This window comes from Gorilla gorilla, chromosome 17 (genome assembly GCF_029281585.2).
Source record: "Gorilla gorilla gorilla isolate KB3781 chromosome 17, NHGRI_mGorGor1-v2.1_pri, whole genome shotgun sequence".
NCBI classification, from domain to species: Eukaryota; Metazoa; Chordata; class Mammalia; order Primates; family Hominidae; genus Gorilla; species Gorilla gorilla.
The window spans coordinates 98,223,197-98,247,718 of record NC_073241.2 but is presented as its reverse complement, the minus strand read 5'-3'; the positions used below and the strand labels follow the sequence as shown (position 1 = coordinate 98,247,718).

General features: G+C 33.8%; 1 protein-coding gene across 36 annotated transcripts in view; it reads right to left on the bottom strand.

The window, feature by feature from the left end:
- Nucleotides 1–24,522, bottom strand: part of CCDC102B (coiled-coil domain containing 102B) — a 467,886-nt gene that overhangs the window by 284,495 nt on the left and 158,869 nt on the right. For 33 of the 36 annotated variants that reach the window (XR_010131254.1, XM_055368315.2, XM_019014161.3 and 30 more), the window contains one exon: nt 8,876–9,085. Coding sequence is in view for 32 of the 36 variants with exons in the window: in XM_055368315.2 (XP_055224290.1) it covers nt 8,876–9,085 (210 nt within the window). In the remaining 4 variants the exon portion in view is untranslated. Of the gene's footprint in view, nt 1–8,621; nt 8,727–8,875; nt 9,086–24,522 lie in introns of all 36 variants that reach the window. The other 3 variants (XR_008673559.2, XR_010131252.1, XR_010131253.1) reach the window with 1 other exon arrangement.

The following is a 24,522-nucleotide window of genomic DNA, read 5'->3' as shown; positions in this document are numbered from 1 at the left end:
AGATATATACCCCAAATAATTGAAAACAGATATTCAAATAATACATGTGCATGCATGATCAGAGCAGCACTATTCAAAAGAGCTAGAGGTAGAAACGACTCAATATCCACCAGCAGATGTAGAAATGAACAAATACCAGACAGGCCAAAAAGGAATGAAGTACCCAAAAAGGTGTGAAGTAATGATGTATGCTACAATGTGCATGAACCTTGAAAACATTGTGATAAATTTAAAAAGCCAGACATAGGCCGGGCGCGGTAGCTCACGCCTGTAATCCCAGCACTTTGGGAGGCCGAGGCAGGTGGATCACGAGGTCAGGCGATCGAGACCATCCTGGCTAACATGGTGAAACCCCATCTCTACTAAAAACACAAAAAATTAGCCGGGCGTGGTGGCGGACGCCTGCATTAACCTGGGAGGGTGAGGCAGGAGAATGGCGTGAACACGGGAGGCGGAGCTTGCAGTGAGCCGAGATCGCGCCACTGTACTCCAGCCTGGGCGACAGAGCTAGACTCCGTCTCGAAAAAAAAAAAAAAAAAAAAAAAAAAAGCCAGACATAAAAGATTATATATTGTATGATTCCATTTATATGAAATATCCCGAAATCCACAATGACAGAAAGCAGAAGTGCGGTTGCTAGGAGCTTAGGGGAGGGAGGAATGAGGAGTTACTGCATCACACTTACTTTGTTTCCTTATAGGGTGATGAAAGTGCTTTGGAATTAAATAGGGCGGTCCCATAACATTGTGAATCTACTAAATACCACTAAATGTTCACTTTAAAATGGTTAATTTTATGTCATGTAATTTCACTTTAATGAAAAAGAGAAGAAAATAGAATAGTGAACGGTTCAGATCTATTAATCTGAGTTTACACTAATCTTATGATTTTAACTCAAACTTGCATTTTAGTTTTAATTTTAAATAATCTTTGTAACAATAGTGTTTTACGTCCTTTTAAATAGGAAGGTAAATAATTATTTATCTCATTATTTTGTAATAATATAGTGGATTATTAGTAGTATGCTAGTTACATCAAACATTAAAAAATATATAACTTCACAGCTGACATTCGTAAATGTCATAATTTTTGCTACGATATTTTATTAAATATAAGTGATTTAAATTGTCAAATTTTGCATCTTTGTTTTCATTGGATATGGGTTAACATATCACCTTTTGATACACATGAAGGAAATTTTAAATAATAATATAAACTTCCAATAACCTTATATTTGCCTTACTGATAGAATAAAAGGTAAGTATAAGAGTTGAAAACAAATCAGGAAACATAATTAAATTCAAATAGTAATAACAGAAGCATCAATACTTAAACTTATGCATTTAACACACAGTTATGAGGATGTGCCAAACACTATATTTAGTAGGGACTGAGATTTAAAATTCTTGATTTTAGGAAAACATAGCAGTGAATGGTATAAGAGAATATGAAAGTGAAAGGATGTAAAACTTATCATTAATTTATTCTTAGTAATAACGTTCCATATATGCAAAACCTTATCCACTTAGGTTTGCTTCAGCAGTGAATCATATAACAGGGAAAAGAATAAATCTCCTATTTTAGAATTAGATTTGTAAAATTCAATTCTGTGTGTGTGTGTGTGTGTGCGTGCATGCATTTGAGAGTAGGCATGAGCAATCATATTACATTAGGGTAAATGTCACACTACTTTTGCAAGTTATTGATTGTTTCAAACCAGTAGGGAACTTTCAGTACATGCTTTCTACATGGCATTAAGAAATGGTACTTTAAAACTATGATTCTTTATCTCTGCTAACTTCAGAAATTACTTGGCAAAAGACCATTGTTCCACTCAACCCAATAATCCCACCTATACACTCTAAAATGTACACAAAATCATGGATGTATTTCTACATTTCCTGCAATGACTAAATTATGAATTTACACAGGACCTACATGTAGCTTAGCACTTGCTGCAAGCAGGACATTCTTCAAAATAAATGATTTTCCAATTTAATTACCAAAATATAACACATTTTATATTTTAAAAACTTGAACTTTTCCATATATCAATAGCTCCAATATTAATAGCTACATTTAAAAACAGAATTTCTAGGGTATTTCAGCTATAGAAGCTATGTAAACAGTTAAAGAAAAACAGGAAATGATCCAATATAATGTTATCTATAATAATTTCTATTTTATAACAGTAAAAACTGTAATTGTGTATTCTTAAATGAATGATTTTATAAATAATAGTAAGATTTGGAAGAAAAACGACATATCATATGAGGAAAATTTAACAAATTGATAGGTTTGCCTGCTAAACCACTGATGAAATAAACTATTTTTGAAGCCAAAGTTACTAAACAAAATAAACACATTGTAATTCCTTGAATATTGACTACTGTCATTAATGCAAACTCATTAGGAATCAACTTTAATGGACTTTCAACTTTTAGATGAATTCATCAGTTTCCTAAGACACATCATTACTGCCCGGGCACGTTGACTTTCTGAAAGCGATCCATTATGTGATCTGAATGAAGGGATTCAGTTGCCAGAATGATTTCAGTAAACAAGCTTCCAAAACACTTTGCCTGAGACATGGGGCTTTTCTCAAAAGAATATGGACCACTTTTTCCCATAACTTTTCATCTTCAAAAGTATTGTTTGAAATAGAGAATACATAGACTGCTTATCAGTGGAAGAATTGAGCTATTATAAAGAAGATTTTGTGTCATATGTTGGATAAAGCAAATCAGTATTTACACTATAGATACTATAGATCATACTATTTATACCATAGATCATATAAAAATAATGTCTGGAAATTGCAATTCTACATTTTTGTCACAGAAATATCAAGACTTCTCTTGATAAATATTACACTTGAGTGTTTGTTCTCTCACTGGTTATTATGTCTAATCCTTTTGTAGCGAGCACAAACCCCACTTTTCATTTCCCTTCCTCTCATTTGTCTTACATCTTTTCTCTGCCCTCCTGAAATTTCAAAAATGTGAACAAAGGGAGGAAAGGGAGTGTAAGAGCATAAAAAGGGTTTAGGATCAGGGAGGTATCTATAGTTCTTTTCTGATTTCTCAAGCCCAGGGGAAGATATTTCACTCCAGAATTACGCTTTTCTGTGTGTGAAGCTCCCCTCTGTCTGTGCCTCTCAATTATGTCAATTAGATATCCATTCATCCTGACTTCTAGAGCCTAGCTTCCCTCTCTTCATGCATCTATGAAAACTCATTTACCTTTATTTTTTAGTACGATGACTCATGCACACAAATTATTGCTTATCTTAAACCACAAATCCCTCATTCTTTTAAAAAATTTATCCCTTTCATGAATGTTTTTGAAGGCCTAATATGAGAAAAGTGTGCCGGGTTGTGGAGATATATGAATTAGCAAACATAATGCAATCCTTCATCCATCTCCTAGTCACATACAATAGAGATACTAATCAAATGATCTCACAAACAACTAGACAATTGCAAAAACTGCAACAGCTATATGATCTATTCAGGTAGATCAGGAAAGGCTTTTCTAAGGAAGCAAAATCCTAGTTAATATCAGAAGAATTACTATGACTTAAGAAAACAAATGAGACCAGAGAAGAACTGTAGCAGGCTTCATGAGAAGGGCTGCCAGAAGCTGCAACAAAAGCAGATCTCTAACAGGTAAACAAGCAATAGGACAGCACTGGGCTCAGGTGGATGCCGCACTAGTAAACATGCTGCAGATACGTACTGGTTAGATGAATATGTTGTCACTTACTATAACTACCAGTTTTGTGTTTCAGAAAAGATCCTATATATTTATAAAGAGGTTGCTAGATGAAGATGATAGCTCAAACCTCTGACCCATATAATGTTGGGGACTGAGAGATACTAGGGAGTCCATGCTGCTTTTTGATTTCCTACCTCTGCCCAGCTGTGATATTGCCTAAATGTGCACATGCATTTAAGTTACTTGTTTGCTTAACTTACAGGAACATGAGCTTGATCATCTCAGAGAAACCTGGTAATAAAATAAATTTATATATGAAATGATATTTTTTTCCTCCAGAAAGAAAAACCTATGGAAAGATCCTGTGCTGGAAGAAAGCATGAAGTAATTCAAATGACTAAAAGGTGAAAAGGGGTGGAAACATGTAATCAAAGATGAAAAATAACTCTGGTAGTAGAGTAGAAATGAATTGCAAGTGAGTGATTCGATGCAAGGGTGCAGACAAATTATTAATAATTGCCATAGGCAAAGTGCTTGCTACTCAAAGTGCAGTCTGTGGACCAGCAGAATCAGTGTCACCTGGAAGCCTCATAGAAGTGCAGAATCTCAGACCTTATCCTAGACCTACAGAAGCAGATCAGGGTTCAGAATGAAGGAGGTTTATATCTTACATCGACAGTAGGAAGTTTTCCATCAACTTCCCGAAAATATTATCTGAGAGGCTATTTCATGATCTGAGGATGATGAAAGTGAACTGTTTATGAGAAATGGTGTCTATTCAGTTCAGGGTCAGAGCTTTGGTGGCCACATCCCCCCATGAGTTTCAGGAAAAGACTTCCAGCTACTCTCCAATAAATTAAAGGCAAAGAAAATAAGAGACTGGAAAGATAGGGGCACTCTGAGAATTTGCATAAAAATGTAGATCCACAGGATACATGCAAATGTGGAAAACTGCAATTCCAGTTGAGGGGAAAGACTTTTCTTTGGAGGACAACTATTTCCACATATTTTTTTCCTATTAACCAACCAACAATTATCAGCAGGAAGATGCGCTGTTTTCTCTTGTCACTCTGTACCTAACTCTGTCACATTTTCCTTCTTGGCCCCCCTTCTGTCCATGTAAGCCAGAGACCCCTGCATGTACCTCCTACAGCAGAAGGCAACAATCCATGACCTATGAACCAAATCTGGCTCTAGACCTGTTTGTGTGCCACCCATGAAATATTCTCTATGGTTTCAAAGGCTTGTAATTTTTCAAAAGGATATGCCACAGAGACTTATGTGGCTTACTTAAATAGTTTAAAATATTTACCATCTTGATCTTTACAAAAAAGTTTGTCCATCCCTAGTCCAGAATAACACTCCCCATGTGTTTGTTGATGTACTCAAATATAGATTTATCACACACGCACATCAAGTAACCTATATTGCCAGGGAAAATTGGGAAAGACTTTGCAATGATCAACAAAGATTCCTGGAAGTTGTGTCTAACACATTCCTCGGGTAAGATTTTCTGATTCTATAATGTCCTGCAGTGTTGATATCATTAAGCTATTTTACACAAAACCCTGTAATTTATAGATGATCCATGGCCATACAACTGATTCTTGTCCATAAACGTGTGGGACAACGTTATCTGGTGACAGTGCAATTTACTTCCCCACCCACATGGAAGAGCCGGTCTTGCATCCATTAAGCACGTTCATTCTGGCATTATTGGGTGCCTAGTTGTATGACACTTAGATTTTCCTTCGAACTGGCTGTAATAACTTACTGGTTTCTTCATTAACTAATGGGATAAATAGAATAGTTGATATGTGTTCTTTTTATGTTCCTATAAAGTTATGAGCTTACCAACTTTTACTCTTTAAATATGTTAACTTATTTATGTTATATAGATAAGCTATTTTACTAATATTTGTTATAAAACATGGAGATTCAAAAAGCAAGAGCTTTTTGAACACAGTGTGACATGTATATCCCACTTTCGATGCCACTATAATTTTTAATACACTTAAATGTTTTAGCTGTCTTGATCTTGTGAAAGAAAACAAAGAAAAATTTCTGACAAATAGCTCAAATTATTGAATTCACATTTTCTGAGTGTATGGAAGACTTTTTTTCAAAAAAACTTTAAGTCATATCAGTTAGTCCAATAAGGACAGGTGGATTTTTTAATGTTGGATGGAAATGTACATTCTAATGATCAAGCATCACTAACATAATTTACTATTGTCTGTGAAATCAGACTTTCAAATGAGCTGCATTTCTCTTCCTCAAAGCATACTCTTGGATTTACTTATGTTTTTACAAATCTAGGTCTTAAACATCTTTGCCATCATTTATAATGCAGACTTCATGCTGAGAAGAGCACTCGATACTGCCACCGAAGTTCTGTTTCTGGTGTCGTTTTGTCAATTATGCTGATGCCCCGGGACCATGGAACAGTGCCACTATTTCCAAGAACAACAGCAAATCGAAAGATCTTCATGCAATGGTTGTTCTAGAAAAGTCTATTACATTGGTTTATGCTTTAAATATAGTTACCACCAGAGTAGTAATTTTCCAATCTATCCTTTAAAAGTTCAAGTGTATTATTGCATTTTTTAAGTTGTAAAAGAATGATGTACACATATCTTTAAACATAGTATATAAAAGCAACTACTCAATGGGGATTTATGTGACGAGATTACTTACGTAAAGAAAATTATTTGTCTTTTGATTAATAGTGCAATTTAAAACTGGAAGTCGTTTTCTTTAAAAATGCATTCCCTATACCATTGAAATAAAAAAACCAAATGTAAAACCATGTGAAAAGTCCTACCTTTTCAAATTAATAGGGACTTATAAAAATTTTATTGAACAATAAGAATATTAAAACCTAACATATTTTTTACAATTTATGTGGGGTTCTTGATGAGTAGCACGTAGCTTTATGTCTGCCACAAACCTTTGGTAAATGTGATTTAAATGCAAATGTCATGTAGTAAGAGATCTTTCTAAAGAAATCTTATATTTCTTTTAGAGACTAATAAACGTGCAGTGTTTGCACTAGTGTCCCTTACATGCTAGCACCTTCTTTCACTGCCTCACTCATGTATGGAATTTCTGTACATATATAGACATGGTACTCATACATGGTATATATATATATACACATAGCACCATGGTATTCATCTATGGTAGTTATATACATATAAATTAATTCTTATTGAAATAATGTTAAAACTGCAGTATGGTTTTGTGTTATGATAAAATCTACATTATTCCCTAAACCTTGGCATGTTCTGTACACAGCTCTGATTCATTTGACATTTGAGGACATCATAATCTTGACATTTTGAGCTTCTGGGGAAGTTCCTGTTGCACTAAGAATTTTGGCTTGCTACCGTTCCAAAATAAGTGATTATTTTAGTTCCAGCAGATAGTCTGAATTTGTAATGAAGAGGATAAAAATCACCAACACCACCCTCACCATGAAAATGATATATACTTAAAAAATCCTACAGCCTTCTAAGTGATCAGCATACCCACTGACTTAGACCTTTGAGGATCCTCTCAGTTTCCAAGTTCTGCTTACTCCCAGCCCAAATAACTACATTGTCAAAGAGACCAGGTCTGGACTCGGTGTGCCCTGATGACAGGTTAGGCCAATGCCAGCTCCAAACAGTTCTCAATTTTTCCCGAAAGACATACTTTATATTATCACATTTAGATACAACTAGAAAGGTGCCAAAATCAAATATAATCAATTGCTTCTTAATCTGTGTCCCCTTCCACTTTATTCTTAGCGATCACTATAACGTTTTATTTATAAAAATTTGTGTGTTTGACTCCCTATATAGACTCTAAGCCCAAGCTGGGTGGGGATAATGATTCATTGATTAATATTCTCATTACCTGCAGATAGAACAGTGAATGACACAGAGAATAATACGAATAAATGTTTGTCTTGTTTGAATAAATCAAATAAAAAGTATTTCTATAATCAAACCACAGTCCATAATTGAGATAATTCTGCGCTTTTTAGAGTAGAGATCTCCAAAATAAGATGTCTACAGATTTATCAGTGTACATATGTCAGAATCACATACATTATTATAGATAGTTTATGAATCAATATAATAGAAAATTACGGTCATGGACTATAACATTTAACTTTAGATATTTGCATTGCTAGATCATGAAACACTAATACAATTTAATCTTGCATTTGCAATAAATCCCTAGATTCATGAAAGAATGATGAAATAATATGGAATTCAATTTTTCTGGCCATTTAGGTTTTAGAGCTTATATGAGCATGAATGACTTATATATCTCAAAACTATGAACTTATCAAATTCACCTTTTAAAACTTAAATAAATTGAGTGAGAAATAGAACTGTGCATTAAGATGCTATATATAATTGGAAAATAGAAACAAGGTAAATATAATTTGCAGCATATTGACACGAACCCACATTAAAACTATAAGACTGCCATTAAAAGCACATTTAAAAATCTGTAAACTATCAAAAAAATGTCCGTCTATAGCATAAACTATATCTACTGGCTTGGAGATAAAACACATTCAAAATTAAATTTCCCAAATTCAAATTCTGAATGTTATTATCCTGGTTTTAAGATTTATACCATAGGCTGGAAAAATTATTTGAAAAATTATGCATTTAATTAGCTCAAAAATAATCGTTCTGAAACTGACAAAAAAGAACCAGAAAACAGTGAGTTTCAGCTAAATTTAAATGTTTATGCAGATACTTACCATAGCTACCAGCAAATGCTTATTGTATAGTCGCTTGAATTAATGAAAAAATCTTTATTGGAAATAAGATCATTAGCTTAGAAAATACTGAGACAAAGCTTTAATAAGAAACAAAAAACCAGAAAGGTCTATTTCTTACTTCATTTTTCTTCTTCCTTTTGGAAATCTTGAAACTGTCTGAAGATTTGTCATATTTTAACATTTGACACACTTTGTTTCAGATTCATGAACATTATTTTACATCCTAGTGGGCAAAAGAGCAAGGAGTATCAGGTATTAGCTGGCACAAAAGGAAATATCCAAATGTGGAGGCGTGTACGAGTGAAGACAGACTCTGCGTAGGCATCAGAGTGAGATTAGACAGTGAGAATTTGCTCCAAGGAGCACCCATACCTGGTTTTTTTCTTGCAGATCAATTTGTGACATCTTGAAATCAGGACTTTGAGAGTTTGCACTTAATCTATTTTTCTTATCCAAGAGCTCTTCCATTTCTTTCACCTGGATCTTCAGCCTTCTATTTTCTCTCTCCAGTCCCTGCTTTTCTGTTTCAAGTATTCCCCTCTTGTCCCACTCTGAGGTATTTTCAGCTTGCAATCTCTCTAGCTACACACAGAAAACACAAAGAAGCAGCATGCAGCATTTGCAATTGCCAAAAGATAATGCCACCCACAACCAGACTCCCATTAAGAAAAGTTCATGGATACATCCACTGATATAATTTTAAAAAGAAAATTCTATTTGTTTGAAAACATGAGAAAAATACAAAAATCCTAAGATCAGGCCAAACCATAGATAAATATACTTTTCCTCTTGGTTCATGTAACTATCTCTACAGCCATATGTACCATATTTTTCAAATATATGTGTCAAGTGAAAAACTGCTGCTCTTGGGAACATTAATCTCCACTCTCAACTGATGAACATTCTCAGTGGAGAAGACACAATATCATTTGATGGGCAATTTTGATTGGATATATTTCATTTATTCATTCACTCAATTATCCAGGGAATAGACAGATGCTATATGGATCTATCTGTCTATATCTCTCTATCTCTCTATCTATGCAACATTTGCAGTTGCCAAAAGGTAATGCAAAAAGTAATTTAATTTTATATTGAAAAATATATATATCATTTTATATTTTAAAATTTTACATTAAAACATTTTCAACATAAAATTATATAAAATTCAAACAATACCATAAACAAAATCGTATTGGGACATGGCCACACTCATTTCTTCACACTTTGCCTATAACTGCCTTCACACACAATGGGTAAGTTAAGCTGTTGAGAGAGAGACCATATAGGTAGTAAAGCCCAAAATAGTTACTTTGTGGTCCTTTACACTAAAGTTTTGTCAACCTCTGCCCTCTTCCCATGGTTCTCAACCAAGGCTGCATGGTATATCAACATGAGGAGATTTTTATTACTATCAATGACCAGAAGCCTACTCTGGAAATTCTGATTTAAGATAATTTTGATATCTCCTTTGGTTTTTGTTATTTTAATGTCTTTATGTTTTAAAGAGGCAATATCAAATGTATTTATTTTCTGCAGTTTTATTACATCTAAGTGCTCATTATTATGAGATTCAATTATATTTGTCTGCTATGATTTTTTTGTGGACATTGTAAGTAGAAGTGAATAGTAGCTTTTTTGGCTCTAAATTATAGTCCTGAGCTATGCATTCTAATGTGACTTCACCATTTATTCTCTGGATAAGCTTAGTCAGGTAACTTCATCTACCCCAACGTAGACAATTTATCTAATCTGATAAGGTTTGTGAGAAGTGAAATTAATCAAAGTAATTAGAAAGCACTTTGTCTAGCAATGTAATACTTAAAGGAGAAACACTGTGGTAATATAAATTTTTTAAATGTATGTTTCTCTCATATATTTGGGCATATGGATATCGAGACATCAATGTAATTTATTGCATAAATCTATACAGCAGAGTAACTCTACATTAGAAAATCTATTAGACTCTTAGCCTGGTTCCACACTTACTCATTGTCTAATTCTGGACAAGACATTTATTATCTTATTAAGTTTTCTTACTAGTAAAATTAGTATGATACCATACATATAATACCATAAATACAATAGCACAAATACCATATTTGTGGTATTGTAGGGACAGAAGAGGGTCAACTACTCAAAATTCCTTGCAAACTATTTAGGATGATTAGAGTATGAGGCATTTTAAAAATATCTCGAAAGGATAAAAATTCTAAATTACTTGTTTTAACATTGTTGATTATAATGGCTTGATTGCAACATACTTTATAATTATTATACTGTTATAAAATCTGTTGCTATGACATGCTAAATTCTAAAAGCCCATCAACTTAGTCAACATTTAGAAAAATGTTACGTTTCAACAATATCCTCTATAGTATCATAATAAATTACGATATAAAAGCCTAAAAACTGCTTTTTCATATATATATAATTGTACCGTTATTGTAGAAAATGTTCTGTTCCCAAATCTCAGAGATGTTCTGGCTTCCAAAATGTAGGAAACCAAAATTACGTTCTTGGCACTAGACCTCATTTACCAATTACATATAATAAACTAAGGGTCAAATTTTAGATGATGTAGTTTGACATTTGAGATGCTTGTTTGGGAATATGAGGTGAAAATATTATATCCCAATTTAATTTAGTACCTGCCATTACTTTCATTGTTAAGATTAATAGTTAAAGTTTTTATCATTGCCTCACTTATCAGAATGAAAATGATAAAGTTGCCACAAGAAGGCAGCAACTTAGTAATGAAAAATTAATATAAGGAGAGCAAATGTATTTTTGGGCAAGGACAAATATGCTGTGTCAAGTCTTTGTAAACTTGTAGTATTCTTTTAAATGTTAAAATTAAATAAATTGATTTAACATTAAATAACAGATAACAAGTAGAACCAAGGTTTTAAATAAGTAATACATGGTCTGAATGAATAAATTTTAACTCTTAAGATTTTTTTTAAGTAATGATTTTAGCAGTAGCAACAACAAAGCTTAAATAATGCCTTCTGATGTTGTACTATTTGCAGATTTATCAAAACATACAAATTATTTGATAAATATATGTGTATAACATATATTAAAAAGTAAAAGTCTTATAAAATTATAAGAAGTTTTAGTTTTTATTTTGTAAAACTGTTTCTTATCACATCATTCTTTTCCAAGAATCATATGAAAATTCACTAACTTAAAAAGCATTTAATTGCATGTACCTTAAAATGATAAATGAAAAGTCAGGTAATATTTTAAGCTCTCAGAGTTTATCATAAAAATTACAATAATTTTATCAAATGGAGATAGAATTCCATTGCTTTGCTTCTGATGATGAAGAGAAACTCCTAAAATATTTTAATTCTAACTCAACTGTGAATTTTAACCAATAGCGTGTTCTAGCATTAAATGAATTTCAGATGATGCAGAAATTACTGAAACCTGTTTTCTGAAAATTTTAATGTAAAAGTACATTCTTTGTACAGTAAGCACTAAAATATTTGTTCACTTAATGACATCAATTTCTTATTAAACGCCGAGAAAAAGTACATAAATATCCAACACTACATTTACTGAATGAATATTTATTGAGCATATTTATGTATCAAGAAACAAAGAGGAAGTGAATATATGACTTTAAAAATACAAATAGAATATGAGTAACATTGGGCATCTTTTTACAAAGGAAAAAAAATTGAGTGTCATAGAAAGGCCTGCAATAAATCAGGTAAAAGGAGAAGGTTGTTTGAGGAAATGATTGATATTTAAGCTGCAACTTGAAGTTTAATAAGGCAGAAAAGCACAGCCAGACCCAGAGTGTACCAAGCACAGAAAGCAAGAAAAACGTTTGAACACTGCAAGACCAAGAAGAGTCTGTCCAGTTATGGAATGTTAGGATTTGGGGAGAACACGGTATAAAAGGAAACTGGACAAACACGGACTGGTTCTGAAAAATAAGTATGAATATCAGAATCAGTTGAGTTGCTTGTAAAAACTGTAATATTGTGATTATTCCTAAGGATAAAACATTGGATCATTTTCTAAACATAGCTATTTACTCATTCTTCAACTGCCATGGCTTGATATTGTTGGAAAGATACTGAAAATTGTAATCATTAACAACAACTGGAATGTAAGCTTTATGAAACCAGGACTGTGTCATTTTGCTCATAAGCCCAGCACCAGACACACACTGTATGTGTGCTCCACAAATAACTGTTAAGTGAAAGAGAAAGCAGATAATGATAGTCTCCAGGAAAAAGCCCTTCTGTATTTCAATGACAATGATTAGACACAAAGCAAAATTAAGACAGCACTCTAAAAGGATCCAGTTACTAGACTTACCATAACATAACACGAAAAGGATTTCTCCGTGCATTGACTCTGAACTCTTACTGCTATTGCCAGAGCTGTTTTACATTTTATAGTAGTGAACACAGTGAGGCAGAGAGGATTTTTAATAAGATAACCTACAGATGAGTCCCAATTCTCCTTTTAGACTGATTGCCTCAATTTTTCTTTTTTTATAACATAAGAAAACTCTTTCCTATAACCTAGTGTTATGAGGGAGAACTGAAATCATTTAGAGAAAATATTTATTAACTTCCAAATTCAACTCAAAAATGTCTGAAGTCATAAATTTATTTCCTAAAGAAGAAAACATCAACAGCCACTTCAAATACAAAATAGTGTATTCACTTTTTCCTCAAGTTGTACCAAGATGACAATCACTTTTTAAATGGATCTAGTCAATGGAGAAAACTCCCAAAAGAATGCACTATATGCCACTTGGCAGGCCAGTGAAGAGTCACCTAAAACCAATGTGAATGTTCCAGTAATCGATTTGCAAATATTCAGAATTTTGATTTCAGACAACTTAGCCATAAAACCTCATTATACACACTGTGATTTTGGAGGAAAGAAGGAAATGACAGAAAGCATTTCTGTTTCCTAGCAGTAAGAAATTATCAACCTTTATTGAGGCCCTAAGTTATCCCGGGTAAACAGCCATATAGATTATTTCCTATTCTTACAATGATTCCACAAATCATTTGGCTGTGCTATGCATGAGGGAGCTGGGATTCCAAGAGTAGTGGCAAGGAGTCCAAGCCATGGTTCACCTAAAGATCCTTTCTAGTTCTATTCCTGAGCTCAGACACCAGTAAACAGGATGCATATCCACTTGCAATAGCAACGACCACATTCTGAATCCAATGCATTGCATTGTAGCAAAAGTTTCGTTTATGGTTTTGTTTTGGTTTTACATCTGTTAGTTTTCTTTTTAACCTCTTTGCTCTGTCTCTCTAGGGCAAATTAATTCACAAGAGAGGCAATTTCTATAGAATCACATTTAAAAGTCTGGCAACTCCATTTTAAATGAGTCCATATTATTGCTGTCACCCCTTGTATCCTTTACCAGTCTTCCTCTATGTCTTAGAATCACAAATAAGAATCGGAGGAACCCCTTCCTAAATGAAAGTCTACTTCCAATCTGTCCATAGTTAAATATAGCCTAGGGATAGCTCAGTCTCTTTTTGACCAAAAGTCAACAGTACAATAAATGATTTTAGTGATGTGTAATGTCATACATATTTTAGTTATTTTAATTTTATTTAAAATACTTGGAGAATTTCTGAAAGTAAAAATTGCCTCACTAGTTTGAAACAAAATGTGTGCCAAAGTTAAATATAAAATAAGAGAGTGGCCAAAATGCTATTTCAGATTAAACATGAATCAAAAGCAATGTAAGCATTTTTTAATGCATCTATTTCTAAATAAGTCAGTACATATTAGAATGACAAGTGAAAATACATTTGTAAATACTTTGATTATGTTCTGGTAGAGAAAACTTACAAACCTCACAAGTAAAATCTCTTAAGTGGATGCTTTGGGCCCTGGATTTCACAAAAACCATGCACTGCCTCAAAAGTTCTTAATGATTTTATAGAATTAATACTCTCCCCATCTCAATTAGAAGTAATAATCATCTATACATACCTTAGGAACTATGAAAACAAAGCATAAAAATAAACATGTTACTGTTATCCCTGCAAAATGAGAAATGTTTCATGAATGTATTCAAGCCCAACCAGAGAAAAGCCTGGAAAAACAGGAAAAAGATGCCGTTCTTTCACTTCCATGCCAAACATTGATATGCTACTATGGATTTCTCATAAAATCAAGAAAGTGTGGAACTTTACAGGATGAGTACTTAGCAAATGTGAGAAGTGAAAAACAATAGAGCTGGTAAAATGTAGATCTTGTTCCAGTGATAATAGGAACAAGGGGTTTATATAAAGCATCTATAATGGGACTTAATTTTACCAGGCACTAACTACACTCTCAAGTGTGCTCTATTATTAGGAAGAAATATGCAAACACACAATACTTAATAAGATCTGCATTAGAAAAATGAATATATTATAAGTGAATTGTAATTAAGCGTGGGACGTAAGTGCTCTATTTGCAAAATCTCTCCTAGAAGTAATTTTAAAAGTAGACAAACTATCTTGGCACCAAAGTTGCCAAACAGGTATTCTCAAGGATTTCAATTGATCTCAGTATCCGAGAAACATGAAACCTGCTGACACTGCCTAAAACAAGCTTTTCTGCTCAACCGAGAATATGCTTTGTGTTAATCCATATATTTGTTTTCCCTAAGGAATTAACAAGCGTTATTTGTAGACACTCTGATGGTTCAGAAAAAAATAGCAAGTTAGCTTCAATTATTAGCATTGAGCTGTAAAGAAGAAAAAAGTTTATATATAATTTACAGGAGGAAAATAGTGGGGAAAGAGATGGTAAAATGAATCAGAACTAGAGAATGACTCACAAAGAAAGAATAAAATTGTGGCAAAAGTATTAATGAGCACCCCTTTTAAATCATCATCTTTTATCCCGCATCTGTGCTAAGAATGACTTAGCATAACCATTTTGTGTTTTATATATGTTGCTGTTCTAGTATCTGGGTTTTTTGGGGGAAGCTGAATTTGCCAAAACAGATATATTGATGAACTCTTTGAAAAAAAAATGAAGAATAACAATTAGTTTTTTTGTAGTTAAACCAGAATTACATATGCATTGACATTAAAATTTGATCACCTAGACAAAAAGATTACTATTATAATTGGGCAAGCTAATTCTTTTTTTAATCAGCTTTAAAGCCAGCACTTTTTATTGGCTTCTCTATGCAGCACTGAGTTATAATGACAACTCTGGTGATAGATCAACCGCCCGTAAGTGTGGAACTTTGATTCTGAGCTGATATTATTTATTCAGTTTATCTATCATTGCACAAATATTACTGTTTATTATATATAGATATATAGGTATACATATTTTTGCTGGTGTATATGCACAAAATTGATCTTATATCCAGCAATATCTCTAAACGCTCAGAAAATATATCTTGTAGATTATTTTGTGTTTTGTAAATAGATAATTGTATCATTTTTGATCATTGTAATTTTGTATCTTTCCATCTCTTATAATTGTATTTATTTGTCTTCTTTTGTTGAAGTGGCTGGGACCTGAAGTAAAGTATTAAACTGATAGCATGCTTCCAATCATTATTAAGTAAAACATTTGCTCTAAAATGTTGCTACTTGATATCAGGTTTTAACAGTCCACTTTGATTGCTACTGTGTGAAACTGTTTTTCCCTATAAGCCTAAATTTAGTTTTGGCAAATGCTTTTGAAGTAACATTTGAGATAACCATGCCATTGATTTTTGCTTTTAGTCTGTTTAGTGTGATTATTTGCATAATAGATGTTCTAATGCTATCATATGTCTTCCACTACTGTGAAAAAGCAATTTTTAATTACTAAATTTAAATTAATATTACTTGCACTTGATGAATATGTTTGCTACTAAATTTATCTGTGAAATTAACTGTAATTTTCCTTTCTTCTATTATCTTTCTTTGGATGCAGTATTAGAGTTAAACTAACCCATTGGAAAAAGTTGGAAAGTTTTTCTGCTTTTCTCTTCTCTGGAAGATGTCCTAAAAAACTGGGATCATATACCCTAAATAGTACAGCTTACGCATAAACTTTTCTGATACTGGAGTTTCATTGCAAGAAGAGTTTTCGTTTATTATATTTTAATTTAATTACTTGCTGTTATAAATCCATTCAGGCTTTCTATTTTGAAAGTGTCATATTGGGTAAGCTATATTTTTCTGGTCAATAATTCATTTCATGTAAGCTTTTATTTCTATTAGCAGTGTCTCTTCATGGTGTTTCCTTATATTTGTAAAACTCTGCCTTATCTAAAGCTATGTCTACTTTTTATTACCAGTAATTTCTAATTATAGCTTCTTGATTAATTAGTTATTTTTTCCAAAGAAATAACTTCTGGCTTTGCTATCTCTATTAAAGTTTAAAAAAATGATTTGATCAATTCCTAGTATTGTCATTCTTCTCCTCTTTTTACACTTTTCTTCTGCCACTTTTTAAACTTTTAAAGTAGAATATTAGGTTATTTGCTTTTTTGTCTTTGTTATTTTTGTTATTCTGGACACTCCAAGAAGCAATTCTACAATGGGATTAAAAATGTAATAAATTTATTAGGGAGAACGCCTATGAGAAAAAATGGGGAGGAAGATAAGAGAGGTGGGGAATAGTCAAACTGTGATGCAAGACTGGCTTTGAGTGAGGGAGAAGCAGGAAAGAAGGGAGGATGCTTTGAAGCCTCTCAGACCTCAGTGCAGTCTAAGCAAAATCACGCAAGGCCCTCAAGGGGTTTTTGAGTCAACATCAGTAGCCAGAGGAACATCACACCTCCCAGGAACAGAGAGGCCAGTGTTAGGCTGGGAGCCTAACACTGTAGCATAAAATCACCACATGGAAAAGAAAAAACTGTAATAATATCCTCCAGCATGAATTAAATCAGGAAAAGAAGGAAAAGGGAAACCCCAATATTGGATACACATGAAGTAACTATATATCAATTTGATTACAGTGTTAGGCTGGGAGCAGCCTATGGAAAGCAAGATCTCATTTCCTGGTTTCAGAAGGTAGCAGCTGGGTTCTGAATTAACTACCTGTAATTGAGACATGAGAGCCATTGTCTAACGCCTGACACAACTATTTCCTTATATATGTATTGATGTTATACCTATTTTTAAGCTTTGCAGTATCCCTCAAGATTTCAATGTGTTTATCTTTCAGTCTTAAATTACATTGAATTTATTTGCTAGACTTATTTAGATGTCTGTTTTGTAATATCCAAATAAATCAGTCTCTTAAAGTAATTTTTTGTAATCAATACAAAAATAGATGACTACGGCTATAAAATAGTATCCTTTGAAAATTGCATAGTTTAGAACATGAACACAGACTAAATCTCACTCTCTCAAGCCAACCTCCAAAGATCAAAAATGAGAAAAAAATAAAATCACTGGTAGCTGCAAACCTGTCAACACAATAAAGAGGCTTAGACTTATAGAAACTTGACGGATACGTAAGAGGTGCAATAAATGTCTGAGGGTAGCAGAGACTTCTCTGGAGACCATGTGGGAGCAGAGTCAGATGGGGATGGTGCAGAAGAGAAAACATACGCTGTGGTGGATGTCCTGTAAAGGTCCCACATCACGTTAAGCAGGGAAATAACTGAGAACAGATCTCAGACCTGGAGAGCCAGAAGACAAGCTACTATCAGAAATGTAATAAAGGAGATTAGAAAGTACAAGGGTCATTGTTTTCAGGTTTTTCAAGGTCATGGGTAGCACTCTAGATTGCAAGGAGTATCTTGGAAAGCAGGGCTGTCATTTAGAAACTTCCTGGAAAGGGACAGGAGGAAAGCAAGAAGTTGATATTAAGGGAATTATCAAAGAATCATAAGACAAATTGATTTTCATCCTCCTACCCAAAAGCTTGGATTTTTAAAAAGTGTCCCTTCACTGTATCGACAAAAGAGGGCATATTACAACTAAGAAATTAAGTACACAACTCGTAATTTTTATTATTCCACTTTCCCCCATAGAACCCACCTGTTACCTCTTTATTCTTGCTATTCCAGGAAAATCCTACCCAACTGTTATGGACTGAATTGTGTTCCCCCCAATATTTGTCTTTAGAAGTCTTATCCCCAGTGTGATAATATTTGGAGATAGGTTCTATAAATAGGTAATAAAGATTAAGAGGATACATTAGGGTGGGGCCTTAATCCAATGGAACTGATGTCCTTATAAGAAAAGGAAGATGTACCAGAGATCCCTCTCTCCAAGTGAGCACAGAGGAAAGACCATGTAATGACACAAGTGAGAAGGCAACCATCTACAAGCCCAGAAAAGAGACCTCACCAGAGACTGAACTTGCCAGCACTTTGATCATGGACTTCCATCCTCCAGAACTGTGAGAAAATAATGTCTGCTGTTTAAGCCTTCCAGTCTGCAGTATAGCCTGAGCAAAACAATACACACTTTGTCACAGAAAAAGGAATGCAACATCTATACAAAGCTACTAGAAGTAGAAAACAAAATGAGAATCAAAGCTCTGCAGCCTATACAAATATTTTGCATAAAATCACCACATGGAAAAGAAAAAACTGTAATAATATCCTCCAGCATGAATTAAATCAGGAAAAGAAGGAAAAGGGGAACCCCAATATTGGATACACATGAAGTAACTGTATATCAATTTGATTACATAACCACAGAATATAGTTTAAGTGACCTGTGAACACAGAACTCTGATTTACTATCCAGTGGGATAGATGTTCAGAGCAAAAAGGATTGCATAGAAACCTTAAGCATCACTTAAAAGGGCTATTACGTATAATAATACTGTTAGAAGTCTGTGAGAATGTTATATATATTTTAAAATAAAGCAAATAACCATATGCATTAACATTATTAGGAAACAGTTTAAAAGAGATACAGATAAAAAATTGTTAAGAAAAGGGACAATCACATTAGAAAATTGTTTGCCAGTTTTCTAAAAATAAAACATTTACAGCTACATTATGAACCAGTAATTCTATTCCTAAAGAAATAAATCCCACTCCTATGATTAATAAAAAGATAATAGTTACATAAGAATATATTAACAGCTTTATTCATTACAGTCAAAATCTAGAATGAAACAAATGTTTATGAACAGAATAGATAGATTTCAGCATATTCATACAATGGAGTAGCAGTCTATTGTTACTAAATAAAAGATAAAAAACTAGCAATAGATGAGACACTATGAATAAATCCAAAAACAATTTGATGAACAAAACAAGGCCGACACAATAGAATATTTATGGCCTATAAAGTTCTAGAACTGACAGCATTAAAATATACTATCTCTAAAGCAAGGAATTGACCAGGAAGGGACATAAGAACTTTTCAAGATGGAAAAAATCTTACATATCTTGGTAAGGGAGTGCATTATACAGTTGCTTGTGCGTTTTGTGATACATCAACCATTATCACTCAAGGCAGAGTGTGGTCGCCCAAGTCTATAATCCCCAAAATTTGGTAGGCCCAACCGAGTGGATCACTTGAGCCCAGGAATTTAAGCAGCCTAGGTAACATGGTGAGACTCCAACTTTACAAAATTTAGTCAGGCGTGGTGGCATGTGCCTTTGGTCTCAGTTACTCAGGAGGCTGAGATGAGAGGATCACTTGAGCCCAGAAGGTCGAAGCTGCAGTGAGCCATAATTGTGCCACTGCACTCCAGCCTGGGCAGAAACATGAGACCCTGTCTCAAAAACAAAACAGAAACAGAAAAAAAAAATTCATTATCATTCAATATCTGTGCATTAAACTGTGTGTAAATTATAAGCCAGGTTTAAAAAAAAAAAGGTAAGCAATGAACATTTAATGGTAAATGTAAATGAGGAATTAGCAATATAAATGTGACTGGTTCTATCCCTGTCCACTGAAAGGATATGGAAGCAATTACACTGCAAGGAAAGTGAAGATGGCCAGCATCCTAATATCTCCAGTAAGATATGCCAGGGCTGTTTGAAGAAATGCTTGATGTCAGTGCTGCAGCGAGGAAAGTACAGGATGAACACAGAACACATGCATGCCTGAAAGCAATTAAGCACTCATTGATTTATGCAAAATACTATAAGAACAGTAGTTTTAGCCTAAAAGGGATCCAACTGGTTAGCTTTGGGACAATTTCAGAATCTGAATAAAAGAGAAAATGCTTTAGTCCATACAGGTTGCTATAACATCATACTATAGACTAGGTAGCTTAAAACAACACTAATTTGGCCGGGCCCGGTGGCTCACGCCTGTAATCCCAGTACTTTGGGAGGCCGAGGTGGGTGGATCACCTGACATTGGGAGTTTGAGACCAGCCTGACCAACATGGAGAAACTGATCTCTACTGAAAAAACAAACAAAAATTAGCCGGGTGTGGTGATGCATGCCTATAGTCCCAGCTACTCGGGAGGCTGAGGCAGGAGAATCGCTTGAACCCAGGAGGCGGAGGTTGCGGTGAGCTGAGATTGCACCATTGCACTCCAGCCTGGGCAACAAGGGCGAAACTCCGTCTCAAAATAAAACAAAACAAAACCACTAATTTATTTCTCACAGGTCTGGAGGCTAGGAAGTCCAAGATCAAGGCACTGGCAAATTTAGCCTCAAGTAGAGGTCTGATTTCTGACCCACAGATGTATTCTCCATGTGTCTTCATGTGTTGGAAGGAGCCAGCTAGCACCTTGGGCCTCTTTCATAAGGATACTCATCCAATCCTAAGAACTCTGCTCTCGTGACCTAATCACTTTCCAAACATCCCACCTCCTAAAACTATCACCCTAGGATTAAGTTTTCAATATGTGAATTTTGGCAGAACACAAGTGTTCAGACCATACTAGACAATATTCATTTATAACACCCTAAGAAAATTAATTCATGAGTCTATAATGTTAAATAGAGAAAAAGAGACAAAGAAAAAAAAAACAAAGAAAAACTACTGGGAGGGACAGGAAAATGGTAGCTCAAAAGTGTAAATTGACAGAGTAACTTTTGCAACTACCAATTATAATAAATTTACATAAAGATCATCAGTAGGTTCCAGAATCATTAGATAAAGGGTTTCTGGAGAAAACAATACATTCAGGAATCAAAATGTTATACCACACGTGACTTACTAACTTCAAAGTGAGCATTATATTGGAGAAAGCTGGCAGTCCACACCTTAACCAAGTGATCATATTTAGCATGGGTAATAGCTGAACAACATGGCATTGTTTCTCTTGAATATATTAACAGCTTAATATATTAACAGCATTAGGAAATCCGTGGAGATTTTATATATTATTCTTACTAAAAATATGTTAACCTGAGTCTAGTCTGTCAGTCAGTGGTTCTCAACCCTGATGATTTTGTCCTGAGGAGACATTTTGCAAAGTCTGAAGATGATTTTAGCTGTCACATCTGAAGAAGTACTACTGGCATCTGGTGGATATAAACCAGGAGTACTGCTAAACATCCTACAATGTACACGGTGGCATCCCACAACATGTCAATAGCGGGAGAAAATCCTGGTCTAGACTTAATTCTTGTTTGCAGGAAATACAGAACGTAGAAGAACAAAGGATGCCATTAACAATCAATTAGACCAATACAGAATATAGTATATTCTACCACTGAACTAATCTGATTGTTTAAAACACCAATTTATGGGGAAATAATGAGAGAATCTATTCTAAACTAAAAAGCAATTAGGAAGATATAACACCTGACGCATTAACAAAACTAGATTGGAGGCTGCTTCACAATAATGCCCACAAAAGACATTCTTGGAAAAAGAGAATTTATGAATTAGATATTGATAATATTAATAATTTATTAATTTATTCAGTTTGATCATTATGATTATGTAGGTAAATGCCATTATTCTAGGGAGATGCCTGTTAACACATTAAGACAGGTATCATGATGAATGTCACTTGTGTTGAAATAGTATACCTACAACAGACAGTAACCTTAAAAGATAAAAGATAGTGTTGATTTTAACATTTATTAAAGTTAAAAATATACTTTTTTTAAAGAACATAGATAAAAAAACATATTGCAATAGTAGGCTATGTAGGAAATGGTACGGAAAAATAAGCAGAAAATACATAATGAATGAGCACAGAGAGAAGGGCTTTGTAGAAACCCGTGGTGATCATGTGCCATAAACTAAAGCATACTGCCTAAGAAAGTTGTCTGTCTCTGAGTGCTACATAAGTAAAAAGTAAACCCATTTAGCAAACATAAATATGAATGTATGCCTTGGGTCTCAAGATATCACCATCATTCCCAGTGTCCTGCTTCCAGAATTTTATTTATACTCTTGCACAGATAGACAAGTTCTAGATAAAACATGTTTTTCCACTGTACACTATAAATATGTATTGATTTTGATGTATCAAGCTTTTATTTACTTAGCAAGGTTAAAACTTTAGGATTCTGGACAAAAATATTGTGTTAGTTGTGATAGCAACATCAAAGGTACACTTTAGTGAAGATTTACATCTGTGGCCTAAGTTTTCTCTTCTAGGAGTGGAAAAATATTTAGCAAGTGTGAGTTAGTTGAAAGGATCGATTACTCAAATACGTCAGTGAGCCAAAGTCCAACACAGACATTTGTCCAAATTCAAAAACAAATGTCAATGCCTATGGATCGATTACATAAGACTCTTCAGCTCACCTGACCTTTTTACTGAAAGGTTCTTAACATTTATGGTAGAGGATAGGATTTCCCAAACGATTAGATAAAGGTCAGAGTATACACTTGAGTGTTGTTTGAAATTTAGTTTCCAATAATTATTTATGACCAGAATTCAAAATCATTTATAGGTAAAATTTTAAGTGGCTCTTGTCTAGAACCTGGCATATATCCTTTGAGCTTCCTATTACGCTTGTTTTTACCTCAGTGCTCCACCTCACTGCTGCGCTCCACATTCTCTCACCTCCACAAAGTAAAATTGATGGGAGAAGGAAGAACTTCCTTCCCTCTCTTGCCAGCAGTTATAGTGTCAAATAAAGGAGTAGGTTACAATGACAACTGTTTCTACTCAACCTAGATTAATGGATAGAGCATACATGAGGAAAAACCTTTGTGGGGGCCAAGATGTTTAACTATAAAAAGAGGAAATACAGAATGAGTATTGAAAATTTTAAGGATGTAGAAGCTAAAAAAGCAGTGGTCAGGATTATGGGATTGCCTCATAAGTCATTGGTACTGAAATAAGTAAATAAAGCCTTGAACTCTAAATGTCAAGAAAATGACTAGTTTCTAAGAGCAGATTATTAAAGGAATATAGAACCACTTTGCTGGGGTCCATTGAAATGAGTGAATGTCAAACTAGATGCATGGAATAAACACCAGCATTGGTGTACATTGAAATGAGTGAATGTCAAACTAGATGCATGGAATAAACAACAGCATTATTAAGCAAGGCAGTAGAAAATATATGGTGAAGGATTCTTTTGACAATCAAAATGGTTACTATGTAGTCAGTGACAAGATTTAATGAAATCTTTTCTAGAACAAAAATTTCAATGGACTCAGAAAAAAAAAGTGCAATCACTTTATTTGAAAAACAAGCATTGAAATAAAATGATTCATTATCTTCACAATATATCAAGAATCTTTTTAAGCCTAAAAAAGAATTTAGGTTTCTACTTAAGGAAGTTCAATTGAAGATTTCTTCCATGTTAACATTGAGTTCAACAATGGGTTCAAGATCACTTTTTTGTTGCTGTTAATATCCAAATACTTCATCTTCCAAATAAATAGGTGGCATTTACTGAAAATTATTTTTTCATTTACTGAAAATTTAATGGTTGTATATAATTTATAAATCATCACCCTTATTTTAATGTGAAGGCCTATTATCTCCATACCATGGCTGAACAAAATATATGGTATTATTTGTCCTATTACATATCATTTCATTAATTATAATGTCTATTATTTCTTGAGAATATCCAGTGAGATAAGCACAGTCTTAAGCTGCTTGCCTTTGTTAATTCACTTACTCCTCCCTTATTTATATTTTATATATTCTCCCAAAGTTCTGGGATTAC